This window comes from Diorhabda sublineata, chromosome 5 (genome assembly GCF_026230105.1).
Source record: "Diorhabda sublineata isolate icDioSubl1.1 chromosome 5, icDioSubl1.1, whole genome shotgun sequence".
In the NCBI taxonomy this organism is placed as follows: domain Eukaryota; kingdom Metazoa; phylum Arthropoda; class Insecta; order Coleoptera; family Chrysomelidae; genus Diorhabda; species Diorhabda sublineata.
In genome coordinates, this window is record NC_079478.1 from 16,645,762 (window position 1) to 16,672,251 (window position 26,490).

At 32.4% G+C, this 26,490-nt stretch overlaps 2 protein-coding genes across 4 annotated transcripts; both read left to right on the forward strand.

Annotated features, from left to right (window-relative positions):
• The first annotated feature begins 2,227 nt into the window (after positions 1-2,227).
• LOC130444437 (piggyBac transposable element-derived protein 4-like) lies at positions 2,228-3,175 on the forward strand. Its single transcript, XM_056779559.1, has one exon. It carries the CDS (start codon positions 2,228-2,230, stop codon positions 3,173-3,175), a length of 948 nt encoding a protein of 315 aa, XP_056635537.1.
• Positions 3,176-4,125: 950 nt separating this feature from the next.
• LOC130444024 (uncharacterized) lies at positions 4,126-24,559 on the forward strand. 3 transcript variants are annotated; one of them, XM_056778987.1, is made up of 4 exons: positions 4,126-4,319; positions 15,421-15,592; positions 15,722-15,891; positions 23,873-24,559. In XM_056778987.1, the coding sequence occupies exons 2-4, from the start codon at positions 15,433-15,435 to the stop codon at positions 24,407-24,409; spliced, it is 867 nt and encodes a 288-aa protein (XP_056634965.1). In that variant the 5' UTR covers positions 4,126-4,319; positions 15,421-15,432; the 3' UTR covers positions 24,410-24,559. The 3 variants fall into 3 exon arrangements, with proteins under 3 accessions (XP_056634965.1, XP_056634966.1, XP_056634967.1); XM_056778988.1 differs by lacking the exon at positions 4,126-4,319 and adding an exon at positions 8,321-8,990; XM_056778989.1 differs by lacking the exon at positions 4,126-4,319 and adding an exon at positions 13,000-13,309.
• The last annotated feature ends 1,931 nt before the right edge of the window (positions 24,560-26,490 follow it).

Below are 26,490 nucleotides of genomic sequence, written 5' to 3' on the forward strand. Positions count from 1 at the left end.
GCCGCCTGTAGGTTATTCATTTTTGCCACCTTTACTGACCTCTGACATTTCATACCATAGTTTACAATTATAATCAATGTAGAAGCGTTCAAGTAAGTATACCGCATCTAATACTATATCAATTTTTATTAATTTACTTTTTCTGTCAAAATTTCGAAACTCGTCTTCTCCTTGCGAACTATAATATTTTTTATTATGAGTCAAAATAAAAAATTTTTGTACAAAATTTGTTCCGCGAAATCTACTGCTCTAGGCTACAGCCTACTCAGTCTTCTGATAAATTCACCATTGGCTATTATATACATAGGTAGGTTGGTTACAAAGCCCGTTTGGAACGGGACAGTCCCGATACTTTAGGCTTTTGCGATTTTCCCGTCGGCTTGACGAAAAGTAAGTAGTAAGTCCCTTTTTTTAGCAGTAATACGAAAATTTTATAAAATAAGTAAAAACTGTTACTTGGTAATAATTCTTATTACACATTCGGTAAAGATTTAGATTCACTTCTTCTAGATTTTCCCTGATGAATAACATTTGGTTATCTGAAAAATCTCGTCTGCAGATCCAAACGGTAAGTTCCATGTTGATGGTCAGAGTGGATTTCGATCATTCCTGTGATAAATTTCACGAAATGCTAATAAAAAAAAGTGTATTGAAAAACGTAGCAGTTTCCAGAAATACTTTTGGCACAAAGAAAAAGAAACTGCACAACTATCAGTACATTCAAGTGAAAATGTTGATTGAACTGTCACTGGTGTACATGTTGATAGAACAGGCTATTTAATTGAAGTGAATTCGTTTTATTTTAAGAAAAAAATTTTCTAAGAAGATGTTTTGAAGTTTTGTAAATACCTTGTTTTGAATTTTGTTTCAATAATTTCATAAACATAATGCATGTTTTGCATAAACATGCTTAACTATAAAACATTTTAACACGTTGACGGACAATTGCGGCTATAGCCGTCAAAGCGAAGTTCACAATGTGGCATGACTGCTATAGCCGTCCAAAACGAAACGGTCGTTTTTAGACACTATGGCTATAGCAGCACAAATGTGCACTTACTGGCGTATACGTAGAAGCATAGTGTCGTGTTTTGAAAACATCTTTTTAGGTTGAAGTTCATATTTCACCTGTTATACGAGTTGCAGATTCAGTATGCACGTGGTTGTGAAGGGAGTAGTGCGATCGTGTTTTCTATTGAATTTATAGTTCTTATTGATACGTTTAACGATATTTATTATTATTTATATAACTATACTGGTATGTATTTGTTTATTATTCATTTTATACTTTAAACAGAAATAAAAAAACAAAATTTAGCATTTTAGGTTAGGTTAACGATACTATAGGTTATACTGTTTACTTTTTTTTTGGTTTTACATTTGAAATATAAATAAATAATGATAATGTAAATGATAAATATATATTATGTATATAATATACAATAAATAATAATACAAAATAAAATGTTTTATTCAATATTTACAGAAAATGGACAGTTGGGAAAAAGATCAGGCTAGGCTGCTGAAGATTGTTGAGGAAATGAATAGTGGATCAAGCAACAGTGAGTCTGAATCTGATGCTGACAGTGCTGAAAATAACAATTCGGATAGTGAAGATGATGAATCAACTACAGATGAGGAATATGAAGCACCAGAAGAACCAGAAAATGATGAGACATGGCATACCAATACAACATCTATAAGAAACTTTTCTTTTGATGCAGATGCCGCTGGGATTCTTTTGGATATAGAAGAAAATGTTTCTCCAATTCAGGTTTTTGAAAAAATATGGGATGACCAAGTAATGGAAATGATTATAAAATCTACGAATGATTACGGCATAAAACTTTGCAATTAAGCACGGCCACATACAAGGCATAGTAGAAAGGCAAATTTCAAAAATACTGATATGATCGAAATGAGAAAGTTTTTAGGTTTGTGTTTGCTTCAGTCCCAGCTAAAATTCTCCAGCATTAGAAAACTCTTTTCCATTGATGCATTACATTACCACCCAGCATTTCCGTCACAAATGTCTGGAAGGAGGTTTGAGCAAATATTGAGGTGTTTTTGTGTTGAGGAAGAAAATTCAAACGACCCTTTGAGGAAAATAAAAATATTTCTTGATTTGCTCATACAAAAGTTTGCGAATGCATATGCACCAAACGAAGCATTATCATTAGATGAATCGTTGTTATTATTTCGAGGAAGGCTTTATTTTCGCACGTACATGAAAGGCAAAAAGGCAAAATACGGAAATAAATTCTATGAACTTTGTTCAGCCCAAGGTTACGTTTTGAATATAGAAGTATGCAAAGGCCATCGAGAAAACGATGAAAACATGACAACTATTGAAAGTCTTGTGATGCGATTGATGCAGTCATACTTAAACAAAGGCCATCATTTGTTCATGGATAATTATTACAACAGTCTACCATTGTCTAACAAATTACTTAGCAAAAAGACACATGTGACAGGAACTCTTCGTGTAAATAGGAAGGGTCTGCCACAAGAAATAACACGTCGTAAGCTTAGAAAAGGAGAACATGTATGGCGACGCCAAAATCAGACTTATGTGTCCAAATGGAAAGATAAACGGGATGTGCTATGTCTAACAACAGCTTACCACCCAAGCATGATAAACATAGCTAACCGGCGACAACAGGAAAAGAGAAAACCAATTGAAATAGTGAATTATAATCAGAATATGTCAGGTGTAGACAGAGCAGATCAGATGATGTCCTATTATTCCTGTCCACGGAAGACAATTAGATGGTATAAAAAGGTAATCTTTCATCTACTGGATGTAGCAGTATGGAATTCTTTCTACATCTTTAAAGAAAAGACAGGTTCTCAAATGAAGTATATAGAGTACAGGGAAGCAATCATACGATCTCTAACTGGTATAGATAATAAACGGGATGGAAGAACTTTGGTTCAATTTAAACGTGCACAAATCCAAACCAATGAAATCAACAACAATGGAACACAGCATTTTCCTGAGAAAATTTCACCTCCTGAAAATTATCATCGAAAAACATATTTTCAGCGTTGTAAACAATGTTATAAACAGGGAATAAGGAAGGAAACATCATATTGCTGCAAGAATTGCGTGTCAAAACCTGCACTGTGTCCTGCACCATGCTTTGAAACATGGCATACCGAAAATAATGTATAATAATTATAAAATTATAATAAATTTTTTTGTCATTTATTTATTTTTGTTTGATTAAGAACTAACATTTCGTGTAAAACTCCCAAAAATACTTTGTTGCATACAAAAATTGCTTGTTTGAACCATTAAACCTGTCATTTACGTTTTTAAATTTTTGCTGTTATAGCCGCCATCGTCCTATCACTTAGTGTATAGAGTCCGCTGGCGCCATGACGGTTATAGCCGCAACCTAATTAAAGGTACTAAATTAATCAAAATTAAGTTTATTTAAGCAGAAAGAGTAAAACTATACTTCTAACATTATAAAAATCACAAAAACATATAGTGTCAATTTTCGAACTTCGCTTGTTCCTACTGTCCGTCAACGTGTTAATTTAGTTTTGGGTTAGGCCAGTATTAAACATCTTAAAAATATTTTACAATTTTTTATGTATTATTATTTAAATGCAAAATAAATGTTGGAATTTCCGGCACATTTGAGTTCTTTCCTGTGCCCTACACCTCAACCGCAAAAATAGTCTGACTGTCCCGTTTTTGAACAAAGTTTTTATGGCCAGCCTATAACCATCGGTGAAGCCTTAGTTCATGACAACATTTATTCTGTAAAGACAGAAGTTTTTTATTGAAATTTGTCGAGGACTGCGTAGCCACAAGATGTATATGTTGTACTATTTATTGGAAGTATTCGTGGTTTACTTGAAGTTTCTGCATGAAACTGTAACATACAAGAGCAACATTAATTGAAATTTATCTAGTAAATGGATAACTGAAATTCAAAATTATATGTATTTGACATAATAAATGCGTTGTGGACTATTACAAATTATGATTGGGCAGATAAGTCTACGATTATTTATGTAACTAGTTTGTCGTTAATATTGCTTTTGTAGGTACGTCTATTAATAAACGTCAATTCAATATCCAGATGGTTATTTTTCAAAAAGTTTTTTCACAAACAATGCAATCATCTACTGTTATAAAAAAATTGAAAATTTCATTCATCCCAAAATAAAAGTGTTGAGTGGGAGCACATAACATATTTTGGTGGGGAAACCAACTGCTCGAAACATTATTTTAACACTTCGTTACTTGTAGTGGTTCTAAGTGCAAATAATAATTATAATAAGAATATTGTATATACTTCTAGGTAAGAAAAATTGCTAAACCAAATCAGTTTTTTTATAAGCATTTGAAAATATATTTATACATATTTTTTTAAATAAATTTTGATCTAATATCGGTCAAAACTCCGAGATATTTACGTATGCCTATGGTTATAAATATAGCGAGCCGCTTCTAGTTTAAGATTTCAGATACCCAATCCATGTGTAACTATCTAAAAATACAATTGGCATCGATTTGATAATGATTAAAATGTAACTAAAATCAGTGGGGAATTACTACAAGACACTGTGTTTGGTCATGTAAGTTTGTTACCGGGTTATTACCTGTAACTACACGTGACATGGGTGTAGTACCGTATCCGTTAAGGGGATTGATTTCATTAATTCGTCTAATTAATTTCTCAATCCGATCTTAGTGTTTTCTGAGGTTTCAATAATAATGATTCTTCTGCTGATCGTAGATCTTAACCACAGAGGTTACTGATGCGAACTTTGTATTAGGCCATCATAAGCTAAAGATCCTCTGTTTTGGTAGAGTCTCGTTCGTCATTTGTTGGACACAACCTTATAATTTTAGTTACTTTATTTTTATATCATCCACTATTCTTTTTCAGCTGCCATACTTCGCTACCGTAGGAGAAAATCCATTTAATAATTTAATAATTATCTTGTATTTGTTTTGGTTATGTAGATGTCTCATAAAACGTTGTTTAGCAATGATTTTGCTCTTTTCCTCTGGATATTTCTGTCCCAAAAATTTGTATTCTTAGCAGTAGTTCGTATATAATGTACGTTTTCCAGTTGCACATTTCGCTTGAGTCCTCCGTAACACATTCTTTTTAGTAAATGTTGACTTCTAATCCCTATTTGCTGTATTCTTCGAATAGATGTTATTATAGAAACCTCTGGAGGAATTTTCGATTTTTATTTAGAAGTTCTTATACAGTTCCCTAAAGGAATTTATAATAGTAATCAGTGTTATGCTAAGGTAAATTTTTTTAAGACTACAAATAATCGGTGGATTTCTTTTTTTACGGCTTCCATTTCTTCCAGAAATTGTTTTAAGACAAAATAAGTAGTCGTCTGTTGATCTTCCTGCCCAAAACCCATCTTGTTATTCTTCATCTTCATTGATAGTAAATTCTATTTCGATTATGAATACTTTGCCATATAATCTGCTTATTGTTGCTGTTATTGCAATACCTCCATAATTTTCACAAGCCTCGTTGCTACCCTTCTAATGAATTAGGGAAAGGTACAACTGGTTTTGAAGATTCTTCTAATTATATACTAGTTATCGCTAAATGAGTCAAATATTAACCCAATATTTTAGAATGGGGTTACATTTTGTTGAATATATATTGTATACGTACCCTTTAGCGGCTTTTTTTATTACCAAGTTTTATGGAAATTTTCCATTTTTCTAAATAGTTTTAGACTACTTATTTATTCGCCTGATTATTGATACTTCGAAGCACATTTCACAAAGCAGTTGATACGAAAGGAATCTTTTTAAATCACTGGAAAGTCACGAATGAATTAATATTTTGGAACATTATCGAAAATAAGAGCCGGCTGAGTCGATCCACTCCTAAAAATTTACTTGTATGAGGTCGGTTTTAGGGAAATTAATGAAAAATCTTATTGTAAAAAATATTTTATTTTTCAACAAAATTTAACTCCTCACATTTAGTTCAGCGAGTTCTAAACTTTCTCAAATCATACAAAAAATAATCTTTTGGAAGGGATCCAAATCAAGTGAACAAAACTCTTTTCTTTCTTCGTTTATTCGACATCAAAACGTATCAGAAAATCACAATTAATTCTAAATCATACATGTATAAAGATTATATTTTTGTAATTTCAAAATACCATGAATATGACTTTACTTGTCAAAAAACCGGTTTTCCATCATTTCGACTAGGTTTTTATTTCTAGAGTATAATGATATACTTAATCACCTAGTCATCCTAAGACATTCGTTAGAAGTTTTAATGCATTGAGCCCTCACCTTGATTTTACATATATAACTTTACATGCTAAATACGAGGTCTGGCTATTAAATAACGAGACTGCGCGCCTAGACGGATGGCGTTAGGTTAGGTTGGGTAATTATAGTCTCCCAACCTAGCGGTAAAGCAAAAACCGGCAGAGCTCCTAAAGGCTCTCACCAAAGAAGATTTCCAGCACTGTGTGTGGCAAGAGGAGGGGAGTATATTGAAGGGGAGCATAACCTTTGTAATATTTTGAATATGGCATCGAAAACATAGTAACTAATAATATAATTACCGTAATTAGAGAATTTTCAACACCTCTGAATACTCTTCCAACTTCCACCTACGTATCTATCAACTGTTTAGTAGGTACCTAAAACACAATACCGTCAATTAATATATCCATTAATATATCCCCAGATATTTATATTAAGTAAAGAACTATTGGTAAATATTTTATTTACGTTCAAACTATGGTCGATAAAACATTGTAATTAGATATATAGTAGTATTATAGAAAAAAAATATTTTAATATACTTATCCGCAAACTCTTCTCCATTTGGTTCTATAATTTGATTCCTGTTTTAACTTGTCCCCAATTGAATCTTCTTTTTTCCGGATTGTTCTATTTCTGTATTCCGTTTTCGTCTTGGTCTGCCTATTTTCTTTTTTTTTTTTTTGTTGCTTTGGCATCCATTATAACCTTAACTGTTCTGACTCCCTTTAGTCTCACTATGTATCCAAACTATCAAAACTGTTGTTCGATTTTTTTCTCTTCACTTACTTCGTTAAAGTCTAATTGTATCGTTTCTTATTTAATCTAGTATCTTCACCCCCACTATTTTTTCTTAGTATTTTCATTTCGCATTTTGTAATTTTCTTCTTCAATTTATTGGTTATCACCCAGGATTCGCAGCCAGTCCTCAGTGGTAATAGTACTGATTCGTAGATTCTAAATGTTGTACCGTTTGTAGTTTTTATTGGAAAATACTCTATAAAGGGCTACATATGCAGATATTATCTTATTTACCCTATTGGCTTACATCTTCGTCAATTCCTCCGTCTAGTCTTATTACTGTTGCTAAAGACTTTAGCTTGTTAACACTCTTCTTTAGTTTCTTTAATATGTTCATTATATTTGTCTTTTGTATATTTATCAGTAGTCCTTTTTGATATATATCATCACTCCACTTCTGTATTCTATTTGGTAGCTCTTCTTTTGTGTTAGCGAATATTGATAGGTCGTTCGCATACATTAGTTTGTTTTTGTATATTGATTGGTCTAAAACTGTATTGTATTTTTTTCCTTCTTTGTTCATTTCTTTACCTTGTTTATCAATTTTTCTCAAACTTTTCTATTCCTCATTACTTCCTGCCTATGTATAGTTCAATAAGTTGTCCATCTCCTCTTTTGGTCTATCTTATGAGTTCACTGAGTTTATATGAAGTGCTAAGTAGCGATAATTGTGAAATTAATCAAAAATTTATTTATTTGAAACAACAAGAAACCATTTGAATGCCGAAGATTTAGTCTGATAAGGATTTAAAAGAAGCCAGGGGCGTCATGACGCGCAGTACCGAGATTTGAACTTTTAGCCCATGTAATGTATACGATTTTTTTTTCAAAGCCGCACAAAAGTACGTACTTTCGACCGAGGTATGAAGAAAAATAATTTTCTATGCACTTGTCCCAATGCCACTCTTGATTCTTGACTTTCTTCTTATAACATAAAAAAATCAGTGGTTTCACAATTCATTCTTTGAACCAAAAAGACACTTCGTTAAATTTGGCGTTTTAGAAAATTAGAACAACGAATCTCGACGAGACAATTATTTTAATGATATAGTACTGCAATGCGCATTGTTCGACCTTCACAGCCAAGGTAATACCAAGCATCAGGCCAATGATAATTTATTTCTCAAAAATCAAAGTTAAAGATAGCGCCGGAGCCACTGGCCCCTAGAATCTGACTGAAACTATTCTTAGATCGACACACAAACCTCAAATATTTTAAAGAAAGCGGTATGTGTGTTTTTCAACGTAACTCTTAAAAGTCGTCAGGTAAAATGAAATAAAGGGCAGTCGCAAAAAACGAATGTTTGTAAATAAATCTATTCCACTGAATTTTTTAATATTTGAAAGAACACAAACCAACGATTCTTAGTTTATTAACCGTTATTACTCTTTTTTGCCTCTTTTCAGCACACCTTAGTTTTTATTAATAAACAAAACATATTTGTATTAGAAATTTTCTAATTTTCCTCTAGCTCATATCATCAAAAACAAAAATTGGTCTTTAAGAATGATCTAAATAATGGTTGCTGATGATAATATAGATAAAAATTATATTCTGATTCTAATAATGAGCTGAAAAATATGATATGGAGTAAAGTTAAAATAATTCATTGTCATGAATACTATCGTACTAACAGTAAATGAATAAAGTATCCCACGGTTCGCGAACTTACTGTATATATGAAAAATATCGAAGCTATTTTAAATTTGAAGTCTAATTTGTTAAAACAACTCAGTTCAATTAATAATACTCTCATAGAATTAGAAAAATGGAAAATAGAACATTGGGTAATTATCTAGATTAGGTTACACTGATATCGACTTCGCCTGTTTTATTTATTGACGACCACCTCATATAGAAGTATATTAAGTGCAATCAAGTGTCATTTTAGAAGGATAATTGGTAAGTGAGCTTATACTAACATAAACCTTTGTATAGAATAACATTCATTCCTGGGAACATTTCTTTTCTACCATATTTTTTTCATTTTTTTTAATATATATTTAACAGAGATAGAATAATTTAACAGTCAAGGGAAGCAATGTGGGGAAAATCAGGGTGGAGAAAACGTAATACAAATGAATGTAGAAGAAATTGATGTCGATTATCAAGAACCGGCAAGTTCGAAAAAAGACAAACAAAATATAAAAAGTAGTAATAAATACTGGTATTTAGACAAAGCACCGTTCGAAGTTTATATTGAGGCAGGGTCGGAAAATAAAAATTTTGGAAACTATAATTATCTTGCAATTTCTAGAGAAATTTTTGACTTAAAAATAAATAATGAATAAATAATGAATAATGAAAAATAGGATCAGTATAGAATTTTCAAAATATACCGATACTAATGAATTTTTGATAAATCAAGATGTCAGGAATAAGGGTACGAAGTTTTTATACCAAGAAAAAACATTTCATGTAAAGGAATAGCCAGATACATATCCACAATTTTAGATGAAATATTAAATGAATATTCACAAGTCAATTATGGGGCAAGTATAGCATATACAGACAAGACTATATATAACTAACTAACATATAAAATCCAGCAGGACAAAAATTAAACTTGGAAGAATGTAATGAAATTATATCTAACACAACAAATCAGTACATAATCATGAGAGATTTTAATGCCCATGACAGCATGTGGGGATGGAATGGTAATGATGCTAATGGCAAAATAATTAAAGAACAACTAGAACGCGAAAATTTAATAGTATTAAATGATGGCAAGTACACACGTATGGGGGAGCACAATCGCAACCCATCGGCACTAGATTTAACCATTGTATCTAATAATATCGCAAAAAATGCAATTGGAAAGTATTTGAAGACCCAGGTAATAGTGACCATTTCCCCACCATCTGTGAATTTTCTAATGGAATGAACTTTATGAAGGAGGTAATATACAAAAGAAATTGTAAAAAAGCCGACTGGATCTCATTCAACCAAGTAATAACAGATAAATTGACAGAAAAAGAGGAAAATTTGGACTACAACGATTTTTATCACACCCTAAACGTAGCAACAAACGAAACTATACCTACTGAGTAAGATAAGAATTAACCAATCAAAATATGCAGCTTGGTCGGACGAGGAATGCTTCGAACTAATCAAAAAACGTAGAGAAAACATCAACAAATTTATAAATTCACCTAACTTGGAAAATTACATTGAACTCAAAAGGATAAAAGCATATGTAAAACGAAAATTAGAAAATAAAAAGAAAGAATCATTTAGAGAATTCAGCAGTACTATCAATAGAGAGACACCAACCAATAAGATTTGGAAAATAATCAAAGGCTTCAAAAATTATTCTCAGAACAATTACACTAATCTTCCGAACCATCAAATAGCAGGGAACATTTTAGAAAGCCTAACTATTTGTAATATCAACCCAGATTTGAGTCTAGCAACTTGTAATGACAAGTTTGAATCGATAACATATAACGAATTCAACAACATAATTTCAAGGAAAAAAGACTAAGCAATTGGGAAAGACGGAATCTAGACAAAAACACATAAAACAAACTAATTGGGATATATAACAAGATCGTTAAAACAAATAAAATTCCGATAGAATGGAAATAAACCATAATACTACCATTTCTAAGACCTGGAAAAAATATAGAAAACCACAACAGTTACAGACTTATTGCATTAACATCATGCGCGGGTAAAGTATTAGAGGGCATTATAAATACAGGGATAAAATGGATAATCGAAAATAAAAAATTCTCTCGAAATTCCAATTAGGTTTTCGTAGAAACAAGGGATGGAATAAAGCTATATCATTATTAACATATGCTGTCTTAGAAGCATTCACCGAAAAAAGCTCTTACTAGCAGTATTCATTGACCTAAAGGCAGCCTATGACAGTGTCGACTTACATATACATATTAGTAATCAAATAACAGGCAAATTTAAATACACTGAGTTAATGAGGAAAAAATTAATAGTGAACTTGGTAAAGGAAAATGACAATATTGTTCCAGTATGGATTCCGGCACACGCTGGAGTCATAGGGAACGAAAATGGGGAAAATTACATTTATAGATGAAAGGCATCTAACAATAATAAGCAGACTCAGAACATGCCATTGCCGCAACAAAAAACATTTATTTAGAATAGGATGTGCTACTGATCCATACTGTATCTGTGGACAAACGGAAGATTTAAACCACATTTGTTTCGGTTGCCCAATTAATCAAACCTCCAATTTTGATTTATATTAACAAGCTAATTGAACTAAAAATATCTACACCAATTACATTATCCAACATTTTAAACAGAGAAAATTACAACATTATAAATCTAATCATGAAATTTATCAAAATATACAAAATTGAGATATAAACAAAAATAATAATTATAATAAACATATACAGTTAAAACTAAATATGAAAATAAGTCAAAAGAGAATCCATCCTATCAAGACCCTGGTCCTATTTTTCCTAATCGAGGTTTAAAATAAATAAAAGCGAAAACCAGCGATGGCCAAATACTGTTTAGGTCATCATTACAATTATTTGATTCTTTGAACGCAAAAAAGTTCCTGAAGGGATGATTCCCGCGCCCTATATATATATATATATATATATATATATATATATATAGTCAAGTCAAAAATTATATTTCTTTTAAAAATTATCAAAAAAAACTAATTTTAAAACAGGAGAGACCTCTAATCAAGATGCAACATTTAGATGCAATTATATATCAAAAGGTCTAAGAAACAAGAAATTAAAGAAATTTATATATATATATATATATATATATATATATATATATATTATATTCTTGTTTAGCGTAATTTTCTTTATAAAATACTAAAATTTTAACGAAATCGGAGGGTTGTAACCTAATCTAGATAATTACAGAACATTTTTATATAAAAATTAATTGATTCTCGCGTTATTGAATATTTCACCAATTTTTTCATTAAATCATGTATTATTATCGAAAACAAGAAAATATACCAAGTCAATACGGTAATTGAAAGTTAGGTAATTTTTTTCTAAACAAGTAAACAGACAAACTAACAGATTAAGTAAGTTTAGAAACAGCAAGTCAAACGCCAATAGAAAATATATTACTTTTTGGTAAATCTGAATATACTAAGATTATAAACTGGCATGGCTAACAATGATAATTAGTGTATGTCGTGCCTTGGAATTGGGACCATTTTCCTACTAATTGCACAATAAATATTATAAACGAGAGAAAGATACATTTTTACAAAAAAAAAAAAATCAAAAAAATCTTTTCGTTCACTCTTCCAACAAAATGGAATAACAAAGTTGAGAATCGGATAAAATCAAACAAATGATTGAATATTTCCAATAGCGGTTTACGTAAATGGGTATGATTTTTATGGGAGCACCGATATTTAAAAGGGTAACATACCTACATAGATCTACAAACTTTCTATCACATGCGTTGTTATATCAGATCATCAAATTACTGCATCCAGCTTTACTTCGTATATAATAACGACAACATTATGGACACAACTGCAGACGATCATTTGCGTCACTGTAATGATGATCATTTAATCATATGATTAGCGATTTGTAGGCCTACACCTTGAATGGTTTCACACTGTTTCGAACTTTTCCACAAATTTCCGACCCACAATATGAAAAAGTTTACCGATATTGATACGAAGCATTTTCTGGGTGATTATAAACTGCGGGCTTCATTATAGATCCAAAGTTGCTTGCTATGGGCGGGTCTCAATACTTATTATTACACTATTACACATTAATACATTAATACAATATTATTTGCGGGTCACACAATTACTTTTTGCAAGACCACTGTTTTCATTTGAGTTGGAGACATGTTAGAGGTCTGGTAAAACCATTTGATAAAAAATAATGATCAGGTAATAGAAAATAAGTGCTTCCAGGTACAATTTATATTAAGATGTATGCCAAGCATCGAAAAAGTATTTAGAACCATACATGTGAAAATGCATTCATCTGTTTTACTTCGTTGCCACTGAAAAATACTGATAATAGACTGAGATGTTCACAAGAATACATAAAATATAAATTCTCAATATAAGTGCCCCTTAGATTCAAGCAGTTCAAAGTATGCATTGAATAATCAAAGAAGAAATGTAAAAATAAGCTTGATAGAACAATATGTGGCCACGCTGCTGATGTATGACAAATATAAAATTTATGGAAATACTCATAATTAAATGCTAGAAAAAGGTACCTACTTTCATATTTTATATTTTAAGAAAATGAGAAATAGGTTGGTTGGTTTTTTCACGCCAAATCAAATTGTGCTGGGAGAAGGACGTATTAATGATGAAAGCGAGAGTGCTTTTGAAAAGAACCACTCTATTCAAACAATATGGTTTTTGGAAACTATGATCGGGTTGACCTAATCATGATCCAAATGTTCGGAAGGTAATCTGGAGTGCGTTCTTTGTCATTCGTAAACGAAAATAATTTAACTCTAGCTGAAGGGTTACTCTGTACATTTTGTGACGTCTTAAGTATTAAATTCTGACTGCAGTTTAGTCACTGCTATTAAACAGTTTATTCATAATGAAATTTTTTGTAAAATAGTGTATGTTGGTAAATGGCTAATAACTGTACAATTATAATTATTAAAACCTCTAAAATCGATTAGAGAACTGAATTGAGGTCTATACGCACAGAAAAACTTTAACATTTTACTGTCTGTCCACAAATCGACAGAAAGTTTCGTAATCACGATTGTGATTTTATCCTTTTTATCCTGCCTCTTACTGTGTATTTATTAACAAATCATTAAAATCTGTGGTTCAATTTCAGCATAAACCAAACCGTTAATAAGATTTTCCACCAAGTGTGCTACTCTATGGTCGCATTCGGCGAACGAAACAGTTCAAGTGTTGTAAAACCCTAGCTAGGAATGGACCTTAGACTAGAAAAAAGATCTAAGGTGTGGACGATATACATCGATGTATTAAAAACACTCGATGTATAGTATCGATCGATCGAATCAAACCTATGTATTCTTAATTTTTCAACATCGATGTTTTTTTATTCAATGCATCGAAACATATCCTTATAAACTTAATCCCTATAGAACGTCAAAAATCTATCAAGGCCAATTTTTCAGACATCTCTTATTCAGAATCTGGCATGAAATCAAGAAAATTGAACAATTGTTTGTTATATATGATTTGTAAAGATTACCAGCTTTTCTCAATAGTCGAAAATGAAGGTGTCAAAAATCTTATCAAGGCAGTTATTCTTCAATATAAAATACCAAGCAGAAAAAGTCTGAAGCGATGGTTGGACAGAAACTTAAAAAAAAATTTGTACCATAGAAGACATAACGGCACAAGTATGATATGCCACCCCACAACGATCATCATGAAACTCTATACATAGACTATTGTTGATTCGAGAAATCGATTTATTATATCTATTTTTTGCGGAAACATTTACTTCCGAAGATACTGGAAGTGGCCATTATCTCAAGAAAGCTAACAGATATCGAACCATGGATAACTTTGTTCGATAGATCTCATCAAGATCTATCTGTGTGTGAAAAGTCATAATGATGACGCATGGAAAAAGTATGCAAATGTATTATTTTCACAAAAAATCAATAGATAAAATTAAAATTCAGTAATTTTTGTAGGGTTAGGTTGGGTTAGGTTTTTTGATAAAAATGATGCATTTACATACTTTTTCATGGAAACACTTCTGCGCATGCTTCAATCATTATGACTTTTCACACACAGATAGATCTTGATGAGATCTATCGAACAAAGTTATCCTTGGCTCGATATATGTTAGCCTTCCCGAGATAATCTTCGGAAGTAAATGTTTCCGCATAAAATAGATATGATGAATCAACCTATAGTGTCATCAATACTCTATGTATAGAGTTTTATGATGATCGTCGTTGGGGAGGCTTATCATACTCTTACCGACACCTAACCTTGATATCAAATATTTGGTCTGAGACGTTAAATATGAAAAGTTTCATAAGTGCTACTGTTCATTTTGGCAGAGACTTTGAACTCATTTCAGTTTCAGTTAGTCTCGGCCTCTACGAACTTTATGAAAGACATACGTCACAATATATTTCTGTAATGTAAAACTTATTGAGTTCAATAAAAACAACCAAAATAGCTTCCGTGTTGAAAATATATCAAAAATTAACAAAAAAGGTTTGACAGTGAACGCTCAACAGGTTCTTGATCACTACCACTCTGCATCCTGATTTTCATTGGAACATTGTAGATTTGTTAGCAATCTTCAAATTAATATAGCGAATACTTAAAAAGACATATGTATAACAAAATGATTCATTTCAGTTAATTACGAAGATGACTTCCAAACGAACAGTACTTAGTAGACCAAGAACCAAATTATATGACGCCAATTATAATATTGGAGAAAGTTATTACAAATCCGCCTTAGATAGATTAGATAGAAAATACTCTGGAAGACCGCTTACACCACCTCGCCACGAATCACCAGCAGCAGGTACAGACAAATAGAGAACGTAAATGTTTCAGGTTTTTCTTTAATTATCCAAACGATATATAACTTGAATTTCATAATTATTGAAGATAATTTTGTAAATATGTATTCTTTCTTATTCTTTATTTACAGAAAGTATTGCTGAACGTCATGCCAGAATTTTTGCCGATGAAGATTTGGAATTTTCTCGTAAACGAGCGGAAAAACACATCAGAGAAGACCATGCTTTCGATTCGCGAGGAGGACGAATTATCCGAGGTGGATCTGTTATGGACAATTTGGAAAATGATATAAACGATGAGGTGCGCCGATTTTTTGCGTAAATCTGTCGATTCCGATCGATCGGTTTTAAATTTATAACAGATGTACTTGAAAATGATTATGAATACAAGCAATAAACACAAATAAAACAATGCCATTGCATTTTAAGCAGCTAGAATGTAATAATAAATAAAATTGATTGAATACGTAACATTTTTGTATAGCATAGATTGAAAACTAGAAACATACCGTTATTACTGATTTGGTCAACATATTATCTAGTGATACAATAAAGCCACAAATGTCTCTAGCATCGCAAAGCAAATAGTATTCGACTTCGATACCAGTTTATTATTTAATTATAATGTTAAGTGGTCTTCTGTTCAGTTTCACTTCGACTGCCAAGCTAGAGAAAGCTGTAAAAGAATAGAATTTGTGTGTGAATAAAGATGTTAGCAATGTCGAAGGAAAATGTTGAAAATTTATATATATGCAAATAGTGTTTGATTTCATTATAATCGTGCAAATAAGAGCTATTTTGCTTTGTGGAACCTAGATTAAGCTCGAGTCATGGCCCCCAAAATTCTGTATGATGACAAATGTGTCGAAATACCAATACACTAAAACATCGCAAAGCAATAAAATTTTCCATAAAAATCTAGTCCAAATTCTTCTTCTCATCATGCGATGTTCTATTTAATTTTTTTTTCTGTCACTGTTTTCTTCTCTTGTAATGACGCGCTACTATACGAGGTCTGAGAATAAAGTAGTGAGAGTTATTTTATACGTTATGAATTATTTATCATAAAAATATTCAGTGATGATGAGATTCCTTTCAAAATAATTCTTTTTCTCATCGGATCAAGTCATTTCGCCATAAGTCTTTTACTGAAACCTCCGACAGTCCTAATCAACATTTTCGATTTCAGGAAAGAGAGGAGTCGTACACGGTGTGTTCTAGGTTTGTGCTGGAGTTTCTTACAAGAGCCGGTGATTGATGGCTGCAATATCCAGTTCGTTTGAATGCCCGGTCATTCCGGCAGCAAGGGCAACGACGAAAAAGACTCGATCGCCAGATTGGGATTTGCAAATCCACCAATGAGCCCAGAACCCATTGTTGATGAAGCGAAATGTGTTGCATTCACGTCTCACGTGTTTAAAGGCAGTCGCAGATGGATAAACACACCTTGCATGAGACAAGCTAAGGTACACATAGATGGGTCTTCTGTTTTTCTTACCAAACATCTACTTTACTTAAATAGGTGCGACTTGTGACTTGAAACTGCAGAACCGTTATCTGTGAATACCCAAAACGACGCAGGCGCGGTTCAAGCACTTGGCCAAGCTTCACAGTTTGCTTAGTAACGTCAAAAGTTTTTCTTTCTTTCTTGAAGTTTAAAACGCGTACTGGCGGGATACATTATCTTGATGCAACACCCAATTGTTCGCAATGTCTGGACGCGCTCTGCCTTCTTATTTAGTGATAAAATACGAGGTTTTTTTGCTTTTCTGGAAGGTTTTTCGAAACCATCAGTGGATATTAGTTTGTCTACTAGCATACGAACTATTAACCGATAGTATTGACGGATTAGGGCACGTACCTCGACTGATACCCCTCTTCGCGCTTCGTCTTCCATGCTTTATTTGATGTCTACAAAACACTTTTAATACTTCACAATTTGCCCAACTCCGTACAATATTTGATTGCGTGGCCAAATATCATTACAAAATTATCAGATCTCGTAGAGGCAGCTTTACGGAAAGACTTTTCACTATTATTGAATAGAGCACTAAACAAAAATTCATATTTATATGCTTTTCTTCAAAATTGAGCTACTTTGAACACACGAAAAGTAGATATAGTGGAAGGATGAGTCCACAATCACTTATTTTCTTATTGGAGTGCATCTGTTATAATAATTAAATCGTTTCTGAAAAGAGAACTAAAAGAATTTTAGTAATTAATAGCTGACCTTGAGACAATCAATATTTTGCTTCATTTATAACCTCGCCATAATCTAAAAACTAATTTTTAAACTCTAATATAAGCTAATTTCGAATAATATCGAGTATATTTATATTTGATCAAAAATTTAATTTAGAAATTTTCAGAAACGTGCGATGTACCGATTTTTTTGTTAGTTTTATGTTTAAAAATAGTTTTTGATGGTCATGAACTTCAGTATTGCCCACACGTAAAAGTTGATTTCAAGCATGACGACATTTTTCCCTACCCACTTGCATCGTTTATGTTTTGTGTTTCATAAAATTCATTTTATTATGCGATGGTAATATAGTATACTGAAATATTTTAAGGTTTTTAAAAACTATGAAATGAAAAATATATCATTTAATTTGTGTCTGAAAAATGAACAAATATAAGTAGTAACTAAGTTGAAATTTCTGGAATCGTAGGCGATATCCATACTGAATACACTATTTACAGTATTTACATCAACACTCACGATTACATTGTCTGACACGTGTTTCGATAACCTAGTTATAGTCTTCATAGACTGAAGGTAAAATAAAATCTAATGACTTGACTTAACTGTTTTATACTAAATGTTCGCACGTGTTGGAGTGAATTCAGTGTAAGTGACGCCTATCTACTATCCATCTTCCTAGCCTTTTCAGTATGATTGAAGAAGCATCAAGAATTGTTAAGAAAAGGGTTAATTTCACATTTTGTTGGTAATCTACTAGATAACATATAGACAAAAACTATTTGTATAAGGAAAACGATCAATATCTGTATTAACAATGAAAAATACACAGCAAGTTTACTATAACGTGCTATAACTATAAGTCGTCTTTGAAAATTTTGTAGATTTGTTGGTCACTTCCTTCTTAGTCTTCTACGATAGTGATGTTCTAGTATTGGAGGTGACTAATCGAATTTAGTTCTGTTAAGACTTCTCAATTACAAATTTGTAGTATATCTACAGTAGTCTTTGGAATAATTCATTAACACGGCCGTAAAGATTGATTCGATACATTCAAATAGGTTTGTTTATAGTTTAATGTATTCTATAGTTTATTTCAGAAAGGTATAGAGTAATAAAACCTCATTAGGTACGCAAAGGGACCACAGAGTGACCCAACGAATATTTAACCCACTTTCATAGTTTGGCATTGATATCATTCTTCATAAAATTCTTTCTTTTTATCAAGTGCAGGTAGTACCACCCGGGTTGGGGTCAATATATGGGCTTAGCCTTTTGTTATCCATTCACTGAAAATAGTGTGCCAAAGGCGTGCTGATAGGATACTCGTAAAAAGCAAAGACGAATCTGAAATATGGTGAGAATTAGGCAGAGGCATTAATAGAATGTTAAACGGTACCTGTTAAACGCAAAACGTAACTGTATAATCTACTGAATTTCGATATTGAAACTTCAGGCCAGAAAACATACTTCTTCTAATTCTCTTACGCAATTACTTGAAATTTTAATATTACAAACAATACTATTTCAAGACCTACACCTATGGCCGACACCGAAATTGAGCCGAACTGGACTCTATACCTTATTGAAATAGACTATAATGTTAACTAAACTATACCAAAAGAAAACAGTGATATTCTGCTTATAGTAAAAGTCACGTGTTCTGAAGGAAACCTAAATCTGTTGTGATTCAAAATGAATGAATTTTCTCTCCAAAGATTAGGTCACAATTAAAATATTGAATATTTTAGTGAAATATTTAAATTGTAGTTCAAATTTACTGAAGCAAAAATATTTTGTTGTATACTATACTTACTATATTATTAATATGTCATTTATAAAAATTTTTTAACGGTTTGTCATCAAAGTCATCAACGATATTATACTAGAAGATATTAAATCGTTGTCAGAAAAATATTCATATAGTTTTTTATTCAACCCTGTTTATGTATAACAAGTATCTTATGCAAACTGCACTTTTTTTAATTTTAAATTCATTATTTATTTACTATAAATACTCGGAATTTAAGATACACATAAAAATACCTGAACAATTAGGCATCTTCAAGTATTATTATATATAAAGGCGGTTTGACGTTTGCCAATCATAGACTTAATATTAAAGTTAGACAGAGCGGCATCTAAGTGAAATTGTAGTGTTGGAAGAGAGAGAGAGAGAGAGAGAGAGAGAGAGAGAGAGTAATATCATCGATTTACCACTCTCTACCTCTCTGTACTGGCTATTAAAATTAAAACTTGTTACTCCCCTCCTCTGCCATTTCCACCACTCGAAACTTCGACGTCATGATGATCCAATCATAACAGAGTAGAGATGAAGTGGTATACCGATATTCTTTCTCTTCTTCTCAGTATTTTCCATACCCCACTCTCTATATCTTTAATAATAGCTCTATGGGTTGGCTACGGTAATTATATTATGAAAGAAAAGTTATGTGAATATTATCAAGAAAGTGCTTCGTCGCATGGAATGATTTGTGGTTATAGTAAATTCTTGGATTCATGCAAGGAATGCTGTTTCTAAAATAACGATCCCATATATTTGGTACGAATAATAGATTGAGATTACAATAAATGTATTTCTGATTAGGATTATATTAACAAAAAACTCCTAGCCGAGCCTACGATATCCGTCGCCCGGGTGCAAGAACAAAATATACCGCCCTATTAGCGTACCTAGTCAAAATTTCATAATTTCATTAGTGAGGCGAGATATGAGGTCGGATAGAAAAGTACCTACCTACGCCGGGAAAATATTCATTAGTAAAAATCGTCTCTATCTAGCAAATGTGTCTAGATCTTATTGGAGATAGGAGTAATTGGATAATTCAATGCCGATTTTAAAGTGTATGTATGACGCACCTGCTGTTTACATTTTAGATTGGGAAAATTAATAAAAACATGTTATTTTTTTTAGAGACATTTTGCCTTTTGCCGCCTCGTGTTAGTGCCGCCCGGGTCCCATGCACCACTTGCATCCCCGGCACGGCTCGGCCCTGAAAAAATTTTTCCCATTAATTATAATACCTTCACAACAAAAGTGACAAGTTTCGTCAAGAGACGGCATTATTCGAGAAAATGTATTATGCCACGGATAGGCCGGTATTTACGCACAAAGAAAAGCAAGGTACCACGATGTTAACCCTAAATATACAAAAGACTTTAAAATATATAATATTTTCTATGAATTTATCTGTTATTGGAGATGATTTTATTGACATGTCTTTTAACATCGCTCACAATTTGATGAGAACACTTTTATCCACTAGTCTATTCTGTAATGAAAGCCGTCTCAAAGAATGTATCCAGAATAAATTCCTCACCACCTTCCAAAACTTTCAATTTGATGTTGATAATCTACTCCTAACAGCGATTTTTAGTCTGTTTTATGGGATCAAAAAGTTCAGTTTTCTTGGAATTATTATTTTAGCTCTCATGGAGTAACGGGAGTGAAAGTGAAATTTTTAAAACAGGAGATTTCATTCAGCTAAGTGTATATTTTCTGAAAGTTCGTTAGTAATTTCAAAATAATAGATTATTAAAAGACTGACTAGTTTTCAAAAAATTAATAATTATAACATAAACATATAAATGAATATAGTCCACTAACAGTATAAATATAATTTGTATTTTTTATTTGCATACATTCGCGCCGATCCGAAGTAATTAAGCCTAATGGCCCCTCGAATTACACGGAAAAAAGAAAATATATAACGGAATTTTCTACTATGAACATTTGTACGTAACACGAAGTCAAATTTAATTAGGAAATAACTTACAAATGCATACATGCATTTACAGTATTAGAAGAAACACCTTAGGTATATACAACTTTATAAAACTGTCCAAGGTCTTCTGGTTTAAAGTAGAGCAGTGCTTTTGACAGTCATGTCACGCCAAAGTTCTAATTTCAAAGGTATCGCTTGGGGTTGCCTCTGGTTGTTGCTCAAAGTAGCATAGTGCTACGTCTGTCTGCAAGAGTCAGACTGGTACAATCGTAGCACTTCATACAATGAGTAACAAATGTCATCCTAGTCCCTCTAGATCCATGTCATCTATAGGTCAGCAAATCCTCCTTTTCCCTAACTCTCTACCCCTCTCATTATTGGATTGACTGCAATATTCTACTTATTATAATGGTTATTGCAAACCTTGTTTGCAATAACTATTTTCCGCACAATTGTTCTTATAGAACGTTGTTGCTTGTTTGTCGTATACTATTAAATCAGCGATTCCAATTTTAATATGTTGAGGTTAAACCCTGCTTATCAAAAAACTAATTTTTATAATAATTTGAGTTTTGAAACACCAAGTATACCTTGGTAATTTTCACAAAACCTATTGTTCTGTAAGGGGTCTTCTTATATGGTAAATATGAGAAAAGGTATTGGGAAAACATTGAGGGGATGTTGCTTTTATATGTATAAGTTGGGCTAACGCCTTTCAAATGAAAGTACAGTATCACATAACGATGACCAAATTTTTCCATGTTTAAGTTCATTATTGATGGCTGTCAAACAAATACTTAGCATCGTGGCATCTTCAAACTTGATCATTTGCTGTACACATTGTGTACTTCCTCATACAGTTTTATTAATCGAGCAACTACCGTCATCTCTAGGTCAGGCGAGATACTTCTTTGACTATCATCGTAAAGTAGTGTTGAACAGTTTATTCAAACATATTAATATTTTTATGGATACAACTATGTTTTTCCATGGCAGGTTTTCTTACAAATATCCATTTGGAAAATGAACAAAAACGTTATAATTTGACTGATAATTTTAAAGTTTGGTATAGAGATCTAAATTTTGATTGTGAACAAATTATCTCAATCCTTTTTCGGCGTATTTGCCACATAGGAGACACCCTATTGTAGAGAAAGTTACCAAGAGGTGCTCCCATGAGACTAATAACAGCCTCCCATCGTTTTTTTTCATGGTTCGAATAACTTTTCTTACTCAATCTTGGTCGATGCTATCCTATTTCTCGGTGAGTGCCGTTTTGATGTTCCATTTCGTGGCCGGTGCAGGATTTCTAACCCGAACTTTTCTCTTAAGTTCATCTCATGAATTATTGATTAGATACGTGCTGGCCAATCCATAGCGGCAATTTCGATATCCTAAAAATACTGCCGTACAGAATCTGCAGTATGATGGATGGTATGAACCTATCTATTTCTATATATCAATTCTTTGTTAATCCCCTCACCTCATATACAGTTTCAATAATTCGGTTTTTGCTTTCTTTGAATTTTTTTTTCAAACCATCCAAAAACCTCCTATAAAATCCAAGTTTTCTTTTATGCAGCACTGAGCGAACCTTTCTTTGGATCTTCTGTAGACTCGTCTTCTTCTATCGCTGCCATGAAGGTACACTCTGCTTTCATCTGAGAAGAGAACGGAACACCAGCGCACATTTTTCGCGCGTCGTCGATGAAAGTTGCCAGTCTTTTAATAACGAAGATAAATTCTGGAAACAACAGACTGGCTCATGTTCAGATCTCTGGCCACTTTTTGATAACTTTGGCCTTGTAGCAATAGGGTGGCTGCTTGAGCAGCTTCATCATTTGCTGGGTCCGCTTTCAGGTAGAATTCTTGTTTCTTGTTAACGAAGATGTGTATCGGTTGAAATTTTATGACTAAGTGATAGTGGTGGGTCCGATAGATAACCTTTTAAAAAGGACAGTTATCTCTAATTAGTACTATTGTAAACAAGCATAAAAAGGGTGATTACTCTTTATAACATATTGTTGAACTGTGAGGGCAAGAAACATTACTATATTTCATATTATTCTTAAATGAAACTATTAGCTTTAAAATTCTACTAAGAAAAATGCAGTTTCGTATTGTTTTGCTAGTGACTTGCGACTGCAGGGTTGTCGCCTGAGTCGATTTTTTTTTGACGAATGTAGTTACTGCCAATAATAAAAAAATTTGTGTAAAAGTTTTGTAATTTATTTTAGAAATTGATCTCGAGGAAAAATGTGTCCACGTTCGTATTATAATTTATTTTTTAAACACTGCAATTTTTGTTCACAATTTCTTTTCTTTCACAGACTGCCTCATCTATAAGACGTCTCCGAGCTAACAAAAAAGTATCGATTATCGATGATGTGGATCTTGAGAGCACTTCCAATAACTTGAAATCGATGCGTTTGCTTGATAGGACCGACAAGATTTTAGACACCGTTGGTATAAATGATACTTTACCAAAAAAATTGGCAGAAAGAGAATCGTCTCAAAGACGCAGTGCGCTAAAAGTGACATTTAATCCGGACGAAGATAATTTGACAAAATGGACACCTTTGGAAAATAAAGTAACATCCTTCAGAGCGAGAAGAGAAACAGTAATATCAGGTGTGGAAACAGATAGCGGCGCAGCACGTAGAGCAAAATTGACGAAAGACAGATTAAACGATTTGGAAGATGAAATGACTGCTATTCAAGAAAAACAAGCTGCTAGAGAAGCTAGAGTAGCCAGATTAAGAAAACTGGTAGCCGAAACTGAACAAGATTCAGCAGACTTTGAGTTGTCTCAAGTGAAAGCTGAAAGAGCAGAAGCTCGAAAAGAACGGGTGGCTATTGAATATTAAATTAATATCTTTGATTGAACTGGAGCTATCTACTTTTCATTTGTTGAAAGAAAAACAAATAGTTCTATAGAGTAGTATAAATATTTTTAAATGTTAAAAATTTAACTTATTTCATTTCTTGTTTCTATAAAAATTTATACGTAAATAAATCGGAAAAGGTGAAAAATAATTGGAGGAATGTTTGAAGCCTCCTTTTTATCTGGAGATTATGTCAATTGGAAACGAGTTATATAAGTACTTGATTTACAAATTATAAAAGATTTATGGATGTTTTTTGCAATTGATATAAACTCATCATTGCATTTTTTTAAAAGTTATCTATCCCAATCATGAAATAATCTTTCACATATACCAAAATCCATTCTATTATTACAATTTTTCAAGAAACTCAATAATGTGTTCATTTATATTATTTTTATCAATTTAATTTTGGTTAAAAAATTTTTATTTTTATTTTATAAAGAACCAATTTTATAATATAATTTTTATTTTGGATTGTTTATATTTTGTACCTGTGTCTTATTTACTATTCAAGTTTCAAAAAAAACGTTGAGACATTTTGTTGTATTTGCTTATTGTATATAGTGTATACACCGAGATTAATATATTATGGAAAAAATTATTTGTTTCATTTCAGTCTATATTATAGTAACTACTTAAATAGCATAAGTTAGATCACACAAATAACTCTAAAGTACCTGGATGACCGAGCTTTCTTCGGTATTTTGTGTTTTACAGAAATTATATTTAAATACGAATTCCATACTGATGCAGTATGAATAATATTTTTTTATCTTGCCGTCATAATACGATGTCTTTTTTGAAACCTCCGATCCCTCTGTGTAGACGCTTCGCGGATAAAAGACATGCGGACATGCGCTGTAGGCGACTGCGAAGCTTACGCACTGCACACTCCACCATTGTTCACATTCAGGCATCAGTCGGCGTTGTGCTACAGCCACGTAAAGATATCTGCCATTATTGAAACTCCCGTCAAATGTAATTCGTTTTCTACAGGCTGAAGGCCATATTGCTGCAGAAATCTATGGGACGTGTGTATGGGGAAAGCTTCATGATTGATGATATTGTGCGTGCATGGTGTCGACAGTTTATGGATAGAGGGGGCCAAGGACGCAAATCTATAGTTTCAGATGACCTGGATCAACAAGTTGACAGAATAGTTGAAGAAAACCGCAGATTCGCCATTACTGCTTTGTCTACGGAATTTCCAGAAGTTTCAAGGTCTGTTTTGTATTATTACTGAACGGTTAGGCTACATTAGCGGCAACTTTTTTTGAAGAGGGTATTGAAAAGCTTGTCCACAGATATGGCAAATGTCCTAATCTCTTCGGTGATTATGTCAAAAAGTAACCGTAAGTGTACCAATCTTTTGGTAATATAATTATTGTTTTATATAAACTTGTCTTTTATTTATACTTTATTTATTTAAATAAAATATCACGAGTGCAATTAGTTTAATATTTTTGTCATCACAATTTTAATTTTGTAATCTAATACTTCCTTCCATACTATATTGCAGGTATGTCGACGATTTTCATAGATAAACTTTTAACGTATTTGGTTGCTTATATGCCACATATAACATGCCATGCATGAAGATCGGATTTTAACTCAGCTATAACAGATTTAGAGGTGGGCCCTTCAGATTTGTGGTCAGTCATGCCAAATGCAGATCTAACGAGAAATTGCTGCATGGTGCATCCCAGTTTTCCTTTTGATGGGTCAAAGGTTATCGTTGGTATATGTATTTCTTTGTCAGATTGTTCAACAATAACAATTTTCACATTTATTATGTGAATACACAGGCTTATTACCACGACTCTTGTACCATTGGATAATCAATCTGATATATCTAAATTACTCCACAAAATTATTAACACATTTTTTTTCAATTTTAGTTCGTGTGGTGGTAAGTCTGAAATTTTGACACTATTCAGAAATTCTGATATTAATTAACTGCTCCTTCAGATTGACATTTCATTGAGTCATAGCTATGGTAGATTTTGTACTTTCCAGGAAGTTTGGCATCATCAATTTTTTCAAAATATTTGTAATGAGGC